The sequence below is a fragment of the Toxorhynchites rutilus genome, chromosome 3 (assembly GCF_029784135.1).
Source record: "Toxorhynchites rutilus septentrionalis strain SRP chromosome 3, ASM2978413v1, whole genome shotgun sequence".
Classification (NCBI taxonomy): Eukaryota; Metazoa; Arthropoda; class Insecta; order Diptera; family Culicidae; genus Toxorhynchites; species Toxorhynchites rutilus.
Genome location: NC_073746.1, coordinates 159888186 through 159902383, shown reverse-complemented (window position 1 = coordinate 159902383; position 14198 = coordinate 159888186). Strand labels below are relative to the sequence as shown.

General features: G+C 38.8%; 1 protein-coding gene across 9 annotated transcripts in view; it reads left to right on the top strand.

Moving 5' to 3' along the window:
* The window catches only part of LOC129777669 (tyrosine-protein phosphatase Lar), a 403848-nt gene extending 389650 nt beyond the window's left edge, over nucleotides 1-14198 (top strand). For all 9 annotated transcript variants that reach the window (XM_055784076.1, XM_055784077.1, XM_055784079.1 and 6 more), the window contains 3 exons: nucleotides 49-181; nucleotides 245-661; nucleotides 7576-14198. In XM_055784076.1, coding sequence (XP_055640051.1) covers nucleotides 49-181; nucleotides 245-661; nucleotides 7576-7644 — 619 coding nt within the window. In that variant the 3' untranslated portion in view covers nucleotides 7645-14198. The remainder of the gene's footprint in view (nucleotides 1-48; nucleotides 182-244; nucleotides 662-7575) is intronic.

Sequence of the window (14198 nt, the reverse complement as noted above, 5' to 3'; positions counted from 1 at the left end):
GTGATTTGGGTGAAACCAACATACGTTTACAAATTTATTGTTCCACAGATATCGATACCGTAGCGCATATATTGCTGCACAAGGTCCTCTGCAGGAAACGGCCGAAGACTTCTGGCGAATGTTGTGGGAACATAATTCCACCATTGTCGTGATGTTAACCAAGCTTAAAGAAATGGGACGGGTAAGAGATTCATTCCTAGTCGACAAACCGGACATAAATCACACCCATAATCTTTTATTACAGGAAAAATGTTTCCAGTACTGGCCTCACGAGCGCTCAGTGCGATACCAGTGCTACGTGGTAGATCCAATCGCCGAGTACAATATGCCACAGTACAAACTGCGTGAGTTCAAGGTAACGGATGCACGCGACGGATCCTCGCGCACCGTTCGCCAGTTCCAGTTCATCGACTGGCCGGAACAGGGCGTACCAAAGTCGGGCGAGGGCTTCATCGATTTCATCGGACAGGTGCACAAGACGAAGGAGCAATTTGGTCAGGATGGTCCCATCACTGTGCACTGCAGTGCCGGCGTGGGACGGACCGGGGTGTTTATCACACTCAGCATAGTGCTGGAGCGGATGCAATACGAAGGCGTGCTGGACGTGTTCCAGACCGTACGAATACTGCGTTCACAGCGGCCTGCGATGGTACAAACCGAGGTGAGTAACAGGACCCGCATGGGGCAGCATCCTCATACCGCATCACGAATCACTTGGGTTTTTGTTTTGACAAAATCAATTTGTGCACTATTTTATCTCCCATCACTATGGTCCTACTATCTCGATGTAATATACCGCGACAATCACTAAAGGTGGAAACAGAATGCCGCGTTGTGCGTTGCTTCTCATCAGCTGTCATTGCTTGCGTTTTGTGTTAAAACATTTGCCCGACGCAGTCTGCTGATTCGTAATCACAATCTAGCGTTCGCGTCACCTCTTTTCATGTAAAAAAAACACAAATTGAAATTCAATCAGTCAACTTAAATCAACTTATGGATCTGTAATTTAATTTTTTTAATTATGCATCAATTTCAGTTTATTCACCATTACCTTAAATATAATGAACTAGCTGATCCGGCAAACTTCGTCCCGCCCAAAATTTGTTTTTTGTTATCAATACCTTCCAACATTCACGTTTTCTTACTATGAGCAAGTTCATGGGTCCAATCGCAGAGCTGTTCATTGATTGATCTTCTAATCGATCCCATTGAATTTACCTTTTACTATAAAGTGTTTCTAACAAATCTCTTCATTATAATATCAGATTATTTTCAGACACAATTCTCGTTCAAGATTTTTCAACCACTTGCAAATGACATGTTTCTCCGTTAAATGGAATAAATGTTTCGTACAGAAAATATGATAGAATAAAGACAGCCCTAAATTTGACAATTCCTTCCTCGAGTTCTGCTCTTATCAACACATTCGGCGATACTTTTTTATTGGTATAGATAGAAGAAGATATAGGAGTGCGTTTCATCCTGCGTAGAACATATGGAAATTTAATTTTCTGTATTTTCCCTTTTCCCTTCAAAGTTTTCCGAAAATTTTCAATTGTCATGTTCGGTTGGAATATTTTTGGTTGAAATATGTGTAAAAAATTTTATGGGACGCCCTCTCCATTCCAGAGGAGGGAGGGGTGTCATACCATCATAGAAACATTTCTCATACCCAAAAACCCTCACATCTCAAATTGCGTATGGGGCACCCCCTCAGAGAGAAGGGAGGAGTGTCTATTCACAATGGAAACGTTTCGTGTCCCCTAAAACATTCGCATGACAAATTTGGCTCCATGTAATTGACTAGTTTTCGAATTATGCAGAAATTTGTCTTTCATTTGTATGGCAGCTCCCCCTTAGAGAGGGGGTGGAGTGTCTAACCACCATAGAAAAATTTATTGCACTCTAAAACCTCCATATGCCTAATTTGGTTCCATTTGCTTGATTAGTCCTAGAGTTATGCACAAATTTGTGTTTCATTTCTATGGTACCGTGACAATGGAGTCGATTAGACATTCAAAACGATGTCAATCCTCCCAATTTCGCCTAATCGAAACATATTGGGCAATTGTCAAGCGGAAATTGAAGGAGGATGCCAGAGTGACTGGAAATTCTGCAGACATGAAGAGATTGTGGAATTAAATGGTGCAGAGGGTGACCAACAGAGAGTCCAAACTTTGATGAAGGGTATCCGAAAAAATGTACGAAAATTCATCAAAACTGTAACAGAATAATTCAACTTTGAAGTGGGACTACGTCTAACCGGAGTATATGGGGGGTAAAATGAAAACCTAAACACAGAACATGCAAGAAAAAATGAAAGATGCCGAATGATTATAACTCGAACATTTCTTACTGGATCGGAAAAATGTTTGCATCAATTGATAGGGAATGTTTATACGCTTCTATCGCAATTAATAAAATGTTATTTTCCATTAGATAAACAATTGAATACCTGTAAAATGTTAAGCGTTATCTAAACGCCCTAACTGCTTCATTTTGTTCGGGCTGATTTACGGTTTTCCCAACACAGGCATCAAAACCAAGCAGCCTAGGAGAAATCGGCATTGCAAATACATGAAAGTATGGGGATTTTTGTTCTCACCGAAATGTGTTCCCTAACACAGACTTCAAAACCAAGCAGCGTTGAATCAATCGGCATTGCAAATACATGAAAGTTGGGGGTATTTTGTTCCAACTGAAATGTTCCCTAACACAGACTTCAAATCCATGGAGCGTGGGGAAATTGGCATTGCAAATTCATGCAAATCGGGGGCATTTTTGTTCCGACTGAAATGTGTTTCCCCAACACAGACTTCAGAACCAAGGTATCTGGGAAATTGGTTTTGCAAATTCATACAGGTCGGGGGTATTTTTGTTCCAACTTAAATGTGTTTACCTAATACAGTAAAACCTGTTTTTGAACGTTTTTTTGTGCGATTTTCTGTTCTTGTGCGGTTTTTTTTGCGATTTTTTTTGTGCGGTGTATGAAAAGAAGTATATTTGACGAAGTTATCGTCCATTTAGTTTTTTTTCGATGGTTTATATGCATTTCAGTGCGAAAAAAGCATATTTGCGTCTCAATTATCCACTTCTGAAATCATTCCCCTCCTCCCATCGAATGCTCTAAGTTTTTGCATGACGTGATATCTAACAGCATCACGTTTCGGCATGCAACTAAAAGCACAAAACAGCCACGTGTAACCGAAAAGGCAAACTATCCCATCGCAAAGCAGGGAAACGAAAGGAAATTGAACAGTGAACGGCGTGGATTTGAGTTGTTTTCTTGGAAGAAACTTTTTTATGCGATCTTTATCTACCGCACAAAATTTTTTTTTCTCAAAATGTATACCGAAAACGATTTTTTAAAGCTACTGGTGAAGTTTTGCACGATTTTTTTATGCGGTCCCTATCCCCCGCACAAAAAAAAAGGTTTGCCTGTACAGACTTGGTGTCTGGGGAAATCGGCATTGCAAATACATGTAAGTCGGGGGTATTTTTGTTCTGACTGAAATGTGTTTGGCTAACACAGACTTCAAAACCAAGGTGTCTGAGGAAATCGGCTTTGCAAATAAATGCAAACTGCGAGTACTTCTGTACTGGCTTGCTTTTGTGCAGACTAGAATATGTTTCATATATTTGCAGATTTGTGCAGGCTCAAATATGTTTCAACACGGTCTCCTAAACTTAGGAATCTGGGAAAATCGCGCAGACACTAGAGGCAAAGGAACTTTCAAATTTAAAGCTTCTATAGTATAAAAATAGAAGTTTAAGTTGTTGATTCATACAAGCCTTCTTCTTCTGTACCCGCAATAACACGGATTGCAAAAGCGGTTACGAACACAACGCTTTGGCTCGGTTATTCAAGATTGTATTGAAGGATACGCTTTCATATCTTCAGCTCACTGAATTTCTACGCATACCATTTGATGATCAGGCAAAATATTGATAACCATTGCTGCGATAATGCCCATTGATTAAACAATATGCGTTCGACGTCAAATAGAAACTGAGTACCTGAAGTTCATCAAATCAAGCAAATTCGCGGTTGGAGAAGTACGTAGATTTGGGAGATGCAAACTTCAGAGGGAAATGTAAAAAAAATAATAGTTTGATAATTTTTCCGTTCACATATTTTTTCCTAGGCACCATACAAAACGTAAAAGGATTGTCATTAAATTTACAATCAAAAATTTGATCAATACAAAAAAAATGATTGCTCAGCCTTTCGGTTATATCATTGATATAACCCACCCTTTTTTTCTGAAAAGAACAATAAATTATCTGCTTTTGACATAAAAATTTTAATGTACTTTAACCAATCCCGAGATACAACTGGTTTTGTGATTCCGGGTTCTAAATGTTTCAAGCCTTAATGAATGATTGTATTTCTTCGTATACTCCTTTTGTTTGGGATTGGGATCAGTTTCAATTACGTATACTTCATGGAATTTTGAGAAATATATACTGTATTCGCGGGCTAGAAAATATGCGCGAAAGCGACCGATCGGATGGAAAGAAACGTGGCGCGTATGGTATGGCTTTTAGAATTCAACTGGTTTATTATCTCATCAGCTCTTATGTGCAATTCCAAATGAAATCGTCCTAAAAATGCAAATTTTCAAAAACATGTATTTTGACGTAGAACTACGTCTTTCAGGAAGGGTGCCAAATCAGAAAACAGGTCACGTTTTCATGAAATAAAGTTAACGTTAATAACTATTTTCACTGTGAGCGAATTCTCATGATTTGCATACCAATCGAATCGGAAATTCTCCTGTACCTGTGGAAATCCGCTTTACAGATATACATGCAAATAAGACGGGGGTATTTTTGTTCCCACTTAGCTGTGTTTCCCTAACACGAACTTCAAAATCAATGTGCCTGGAGGAATCCGCTTAGTTAAAACATGCAAGTCGGGTTTTTTCCCCACTGAGCTGTGTTTCCCTAACACGGACTTCAGAATTAATGTGCCTGGGGGAATCCGCTTTGTAGATACATGCAGGTCGGGGTTATTTTTTTGTGTTGAGTACTTTTGTACTCGCTTGTCGTTGTGTAGACCGGAATATGTTTCCCTAAAACGTAATTTTAAACTGAGAAGTCTGGGAAAATCATCATTTCAGACACTAGAGGTTAATGAACTTTCGCGGTTCGAGAACTACGTAAACATGAGATGTGCAATAATTCCAGAGGGAAAAATACAATGATCGTTTGACAATTCTTCCGTTCACATATTTTGGTAGTTCTAGGAATCACATCAAACGTAAAAGGACGTTCATCAAATTTATTTGTAACGAAGAACATAATTTATTGCAAAAAAATTCGTTGCATTCCAAAATAATACTCGAAGTGGTAAACAAGTGGATTGCATAACATAATTGCGTAGTTCTACGTCTAAAATATGCGGTCGTGTCCAGGGTTGCCAATAATATTTTTCAAAAAACTGGAAGATTGCTCTTTAAAAAACTGGATCATGTAAAACCGTTTTATTTTAGAAAGATCTAATTTAATTTAATTGCCCATTTCAATAATTTTTTGCCCATTTCAATGATTGAGAAATATAATTTCCTTCGAACCGTCGTGTAGTATTTATATGTAGTTAATTAAACGGTGAAATGAACAATTAATTAATCATATCATTCGAGTAGATCAAAATGTCGTTTTCCACTACCCGAACATTACTGTGAGACAATATTTGAGGATCTTTTCTTCTAGAACATCTAGTAAGTACGTTTTTTGGGTAAAACTTCAAAAATATCGTTGTTATTACTTCGTGTCCATCATGTCATGTCATTCCCAGATTTATTGAGGTGCATGGGGTCACGGAATCTAACTCCAACATTCTGTTCTTTTTCTTCTAACGCGAATTTTGATTTCTGTAGTGTTCCTTTTGACCATATTCGTCGCTATCTCACGAATAATTTAGAGCAAGAAAAGTCGATCTTCGGTTTGTGGCTTTTGCGTGGTTGGTTTCATTTCCCACTCGTTAACATTTGAAAGTGGTTCTATCATGCATCAAATAGGAGAATTCAGATCATCCGTAATGTTAATGCTATTTAGAACTGAAAATCCTTTGAGAAACTAGTATCCCATTGATGTAAACGGAAACAAGATTACTTGGGTTTCATGTTCATATCAATTAAAGTCAATGGAACAAATTGACTCTATGCTCTTCTGAAATTTAGAATGATTTGGAATACCAATAAAATTTGATGGTTATATAAACTCAAAGGCAGCATAGCTCACGGGCTCTATGAACCTATTTGGGTGAGATATTTTACTATGAACATTGCCAGTCGTGATTAAAATTATAGTTCAAGTCTGAACTTGAGAATATTTTGGAGAACCTACACCCAAAGTTAATTTTTAGCACATGTTCTGGCATTCCGATTTATTACATTCAATGAGCTGAAACATAAAATGTTCTACTCCCCAGGACATGTATATAATTTGTATAATATATATGCTAGAGCCAATATGAGGGAGCGAAACAGGAGACACATTTAAATGAAAGTATATGAAAGCTTTTCGTATAGTTTGCCAAATACACGGCCCAGACAGAGAAAGATATATTCTCGTTCATGTTCTTCTTTATCGTCTTAGAAAACACCTTCCAACTTCATTTTATGATGACCTCATCACGCTCCTTTATAATAGCGCTGGCAGCTATATGGATAACGTGGTCGTGTAAAGTAACTTTGCATTCCAGCCGGCCTTGGTTCGATCCCCATTGACGTCGTATGGATGCATACATACAAACCATTTTTAAGCTTTTAAAATAGCTCTTTATTTGCGCATTTGACTCTCATGCACAGGAAATGGCATCTTTTCTGTCCAAGATGACATGTTTTCTGCCAACGCTAAATTGGGTGTAGAACATCTGATATTTATGTAAATTTTAAGACAGTGTAGCACGCACTGTGCGCTAACCGTATTGAATTCGGAAGTGTAAGCGAGAGAATAAAAAACACTGAGTTGAGAAAAACGTCAATCAAAGGTAAATACACATTGGATCGATCGAACGATGAATGTCGAAAAAACAAATTGGTCAAGGGATAGGAAGGGTGAGTGAGGGATATTATGTATAAGTTGTGAATTTATTTTACATAAAATGGGTAAAACTGAAGCACACATTAAAAAAACTGGATGATATTTTAAAAAACTGGAAGATTTCAGGATTTAACTGTTTGACTGGATCGAAAGAAAAAAACTGGAAGAATCCAGTTTAAATTGGCAACGCTGGTCGTGTCCTAGATACAACCCCTTACAATTTTTTTTTCAAATTTTATGGAAACATATCACTGTCGTCCTCCGTATGGGTTCTCCCCCGTTGAATTCACTCTGGCAAACTAAGGTAAACATAAATTCTAAAAGACAATCATATATCGCAAATCATTTCATATTAATAGAATTCGAGCAAAATAAAAACAATAGAACAACAACTAAGAGTATTAATTCAAAACGAAAATCAAATACAGAATAAGGAATTGATAGGAATGGATGTAAATAAATTTTTGAGAAAAATAAAACTATATATAACGGATCATTAATTATAACTCTCCATTTCGCCCATAGGATCAGTACCAGTTCTGCTACCGAGCCGCCCTGGAATATCTGGGATCATTCGACCACTATGCCAACTAAAGTGTTCAATGCCCACAAAACGACATACGAAAGCCATAGAACGCAATATGATATGATAGCAAATATAACACACACACACAAAATACTATAACGATGGAGTAGCAATCGCCTCTAGAACAAGTACATACCAGATAACTCAAGAACCATTCCATTGTATCGAAGATGCTGCCATGCCAGCAGCTCATGTCATCATCGAGAGCATCTCGTGTCATCATGCCCATATTCTTAGATAAAGAACAAAGTGAAACAGAATAGCTACAAAGTGAAGCAGTCATGCTTCATCTAGCGATCACTTTTACATATTCATAACACGAGCAATTTGTACTCCCCTTTTGTAGGCGTGTACTCATTTCGATACATGCAATTCTAAATAGCTCTCTAGGAAATTTGATCTTATTTTTTTTATAATAACGTTGACAAACGTTCGAACCTCCACCAGTGCATCCCCATCGTGGCCGTTGCCAAGACAGGCAAGGACGGATACATCACACACACACACACCCTCATCGCATCGATAGGTTTTGTCAATCAACAGTAGCTGTGTTTAAGAAATACAATCTTTTCGAAACAAAAAAAATCTACCGTATAAAAAACTTATAAAGCGAAATTTGTCGTTTAACGATTCAAAATCATCACTAGTTAGAAGGAAATCTATAGCAAAAAAGGAAAGAATATCAAAAACATAGCGTCAGGTTTTATAGCTAATTTTCAACAGCATCAACAACAAAAAAAAGAAGAGAAGGAGACATCGTAAACATTTTTCAGGATAAAAAGTTACTACTTAAATACTGCGGAGTAAGAACAAAGGAGCATTCAAATTACAGAATAGCAAAATAGTAAGCGCAAGCAGAAGGCAGCAAAACCAATAGTTCATTGCTGCACTTGCAAAATTACGTTGTATATGTAATGGACAAAACAAAAATACAAGCACGAACAAACGCTTTAATTTAAATTGTAACTTGCCGGATTGCACGGTGAAGCGGCAGAAGGAGGAGGAGGATGTGTGCATACATGTATAGTGGAAATAACATCTATTTTTTTATTAAGGAGGAGAATGAACGCAAATGTTGTGAAATCTGTTGAAGCAGTGAGTTTAAATTCATCAGACTGATATTGTAAAAGTAATAGCAACACTATTGTAAAAAAGTGCATCATATAGGTATCGAAAGAGAGTATATAAGTGTAAGAAACAGATATATTAGACAAGTTGACCCGTTTGGATGATGTGCATACTAAGATGGATAAGGCTAAACTATATTAAGAAACTGCTTTATGATCATAAGCGAAAGCTAATAATGTAGCAAAAAGCATATATCACGATATAGACTATTTAGCGGCTAGTTTAAGTTTATACTGCTAGGTAACGGTACTTTCCTAGGCATTGCAAATGCTGCAAACGCGCGCGCATTACAATCCCACGCGATGGGTAGTGGACGCAGTGGACTTATTTTGAAGACTCGTTTACTTATCAATTCACCTTTTTGTGTTAGCATTCATCATTCATTGTCACCTGGACTTCTCATTCTGTTAGTGGTATGGTTGCATTTCCGACGGGATAAATTTATATGTTAGACGAGAATAAGATATGTATATGTTAGATTCGGCGAGTAAGCGTAACCACTAGAGATACTCAACAGGCAACTTTATGTGAGCGAGATAGCGAGCGTTCAATAACGCGCTCATACACTTAGCAGTCATTAGTTATCAGCACGTCCATGTTTTGTTGTTGAACGTCCACACACACACATACACACACACAAAAGTAATCGAATAGCAAAGTAACGCTGGTCTCATCTTTGAGCGTTTGAGCATAGATGAACCTTCGACCCGGATAGGGTATTCCTATCAAATGCATTACGACTTAGTTGCGACCACAACCCTACTTATTTATGGGGAAGGGAACTCAAACAATTGAAGTATGGTATCTACCATACTTTATACAAGCAGAATTTCTCATTTTGACATAGGTCTAAGAAGATTTCTGAAGGCAGTCAAAGATTACAACCCCATGGTATTTTCAGGGTATGATTCTGAAGCTTCTGAAGCCCAAAACTTCAGCTAGCGCTGCTAGTACGACTAGTTTACGATGCTTACTCACCTTACCTATCACACGAGAGCCGGAGTGACTCATGCTGTTTCTAGAAGTCGTCTCCATTCAACTCGATTTTGGATTGTTGGTCGCCAGGATCCCTATTAGGCGTCTCAGCACTCGCGAGTAACTTTCGATCTAGTCGAGCCATCGTGAGCGCTGTGCTCCTCTGTTTCTAGTGCCGGAGAAGCTGCAAAGAAGCATTTCAACCGGATTGTCGTCCGCCAGCCTTGCTACGTGTTCGGCCTACCGTAGTCATCTGACTATTGCCAGATGTGCAAGGGGGGTCTCTCCTTTTGGGCAAAAACGGAATTTACGAGAAAATAAAAAACGTAATAGGAATACCGGTAAGTTTCTTCTTTTTTTTTCAAAAATTAATGCTTTATTGTGCAAAAATGATTACAAATTTAATATTCAAAGTAATGCCCATCACTAGTCACAACTTTTTCTCATCTTTCTGGCAATTCACGGATCCCTTTGCGGAAATAATCGGCCGGTTTGTCGGCTAACCATGAATCGATCCAATTTTTGACTTCATCAAATTTGGAGAAGTACTGGTCAACCAGGCCATGTTGCATCGATCGAAAAAGGTGGTAATCGGAAGAAGCAATGTCTGGAGAATACATCGGGTGGGATAGGACCTCTCATTTCAGCGTTTCCAAGTATGTTTCGACCGGTTTCGTAACATGCGACCAAGCATTGTCGTGCTGCAAAATTATGGCCGTTTTTCCTTCAGTGCATGGCTCAAACGCGTCAATTATCGTCGGTAGAGGTCCCCCGTAATGGTTTCATTCGGTTTTAGCAGCTCATAGTACACCACACCCAGCTGGTCCCACCAAATGACAGCAGAACCCTCTGGCCATGAATATTCCGCGCGGCCGTCGATGTTGATGCATATCCATATCCATACGTTGTCCGACGTTTAGGATTGTCGTAATGGACCCACTTTTCATCGCCAGTAACGATTCAATGCAAAAAACCCTTTCTTATATATCGTTGAAGCAGTTGTTCACACGTGAAAAAACGACGTTCGACGTCTCGTAGCTTCAATTTATACGGCACCAAATGTCCTATCTTTTTGATCAATCCCATTACTTTTAATTAATATGGTTTGTTGAGCTAATCCAAGTGTATCTGCAAGTTCTTGTTGCATTTATGAAGGATCTTGAACCAGTAAAGCCTCCAATTCTTCGTCTTCCAAGTCAAAATTACCACTTTTAAATCGTGCAAACCACGTCTGGCACGTTCGTTCAGTTTGAAGCATGGTCACCATAAACTTCCACCTAAATTCGATGACTTTCCGCAGATTTTTCTTCATATTGAAGTAATGAAGTAACCCTACCCGCAAAAACACTCTCGTTGGTACGAAATTCGACACATTCGAAGTGGCAAAAACCTATGTTGTCCATCGTATGACTCGTGCATGCTGGATAAAATAATCGCAACCAGCCAATATTCCTTCAGTGAATCACCCATACTCGAAAGACGATTCGAAAGCTGAATGATTTCAGCGAGATGTTCTGCCATATTCCCATGCTCTGGCAGCTGTAACCGGATAAAATTCCGCAAGACATGAATTTTTAATGAAAGCGTCCAACGAGCGTGATGTTTTCGCAACGCCTCCCACATTTCGCGGGCTGTTGTTGAACGGAACGTGTTGTTGTTGGAACGTGGCAAGTTTGGCTATCCTCAATGGACAACCCAATCATAGCACGCGCCTTACCGTCTTTGTCTTTGGGAACCCAGGCAGCATCAGGCTCAGCGGGCTTCTGCTTCTTCACAACGTCCTTCAATCCTTCCTTCGTCAGCAATAGGTTGATGTTGTTGATCGTTTAAACGCCGGTAGTCCAAATTTATGCTTTTGTAGATTCCGTGAAGCATGTTTGAGAGGAAGTTTTTCGTCTCGCTGAAGTTGGCTTTGTCGAAGTCGAAGAACGTGCTCTCTGTCATTTCTTTGTAATCACGGTGTACGCAAAAATCAATGCTGACCAGTAAAGGTGGTGATGCAGGCAACTATTCACGAGCGGGGCAGGAGCCAGTATTACAAAGCAACTAGAACATATTTTCTCACTTACAAAGCAGAGGTCAAGCATACGGTTGTTACGATTAGGAACTCCACTCTTTTGTCCGAGTCTTGAAGTACGATAAGCCGCGAGTATTCTGCTCCCATCTAACGTCACGTAAGTTGAAATCATCAAGTATCGTCAAACTGTCCTTTGCACCCATAAGAGAGACGATCCAGCCAAGCGACAACAAGTGCTTTACGATTAGAGTATTATCGTTTACACGGTCCGGAGGAATGTACATCACCCAAATGAGGAGCTTTCAAGCTTTCGGGAGGGGATAGTAACCGCGACTTATAGCTAGAACGATTAGCTATCAAAACTCCGCCGCCAGAACTTCCAATCGTCGTCTTTTTTCGTTGCCTAGGCCGATACCGATTGTTCCGTTCCGTGTTTCCTTCTTGATTGTTCGTAGTAATTTGTTTCTCACCTTACTATGGCGATGGCTAGCCTCGTGACGGGACTCCCGTCTAAGGTGTAGCTGGCAAGACACAGTATTTCATATCTCAGTCGCTCCTCTGGAGTACCGCCGCTGTTTGAGCCGCCCCTAACCTGGAGTACAGCGGCTCCGTTGTGTGGCTCATTTAGCGTTACCCAGGATGCACTGCGCGAAGGCGAACTACTTTACATCCCAGCTTACGATGCTAGTACAATTAAAATTTCAGGCTCCCCTATCGTCTTGCAGCTTTTATATGAACATTTCTTCGTTGTTGATCTAATCAAGGTTTTCCCTCACATCTACTTCGGAATTTACGAATTATTTCCAAGAACCATTTGCTGGTTTTTCCAATCAGAAAAAAGTAAACAAACATAATCTTATAATATGGCTGACGAATTTTAATTGAGCCCTGATCAAATGATCAATGATATTTGTTATGGAAATTTTCCGAATACCATTTCTACTGCATTCATTGCAGCAAATGAGTCTGCATGGAATTGTCGCAGTCTGTTTCGACTTTGATTAACAGATCAGTCGAACCTTAAATCTTCGCTGTCTTAAATGTTATGTTTACGGACTTTGGAGAAAGGCAAAATCACGAAGGTGGGGGACTTCAAATTTCTGCATTCAGTCTTACCTATCTGAAAATCTAAAGTTTATTACAACACCTGTATATCTCAAACAGAAAAAAAATCCCACGGGAACCCGGACAATGCAAACCTGTTTATTATCCGCTTAACGAGACGTATTATTGAAATTTAATTACATCAATAATATCACCCCGTATGTGTCAACGCTACAATAAGTTCTAATTAGGTATTAGTATAGTTAAGTATGGAAAGAATATTCGATATACAAACAAACGCAGTAGCGATAGAAGCCAACAGCATTATCCTTTAAGTGTCATATGAGTGGAATTTACTTCCGAAACGCACGCAGACGTAACATGTAGAAGTTAGTTCTATTTCTTCACTCGTACTAAAAAATATCAATAGGTTCCCATTATTCATTTGGTGCGAACCATCTCCTTCATTTATTTCATTATTTTTCATATACTCAACACGTTAACTATGGTTACTAGGGTGCAGCTATGAACGAATCTAATGAAACCAAAACGAGGCCATACATTCGCAAGTTTTGTTTAGAAACATTGTTACAGCACACAATTTGATTATTGTTCAGTTAGATAGTTTATGTTGTTAATCGAATCGGTATTATTTTTTTTATCATTCCATTCCCCATTTGAAGCCCGTTAAATTTTCCCGTACAGTAAACAAGGCTGACCACACTTAAACCGTGACAACTCGTTCTTCCCTTTTGTTATATCTTTTAACCGGGTTATTTAGTTACAGATATCAGATACCCCGTGATATGTCCACCAGTCATTTCGTAGCCAACTGAAAAATTAGAAACTGTTCCAAGAAGAAGTTTACACCCAACCGAATGCAAACGGCATATAATCTATGTACAGTTCACCCAGAATTCCCCCCCGTAACAGTGTTACACTCGTTGGTAATGGTAAAAACGTTTTTATCACATTATTAATAGAATCGGTAAACTAGTTGATGATTCGCGTATTACTTTTATTACACACAAAGGGAACAGGACAAGATGTTATTTTATTGCAGAGCGAAGGTAACGATTTAAGCAAAATATATAACACGAATATTTTTGTATGAATGTGGATAGGAAATTATCGCTTAGGATTGGAATGTTGGGTATGTAGTTAAGTACTGGGAGATTAGGAGGGTGCGGCAGCTAGTGTCCACGAATGGGTGAATGAAGAATGATTAGAATTGAACATGTGTTTCCATCAGTTGAACAGAGGTAAATAATCATGGCAAATATATCAGTAAAACATTTTATTTTACAGAGAGAATGGTGAAAAATTATGCAAGATGGAGCAGATAATGTCGAAAATGATTTAGGTTATACCTATAATAAACTATTAAATTTAAAACAA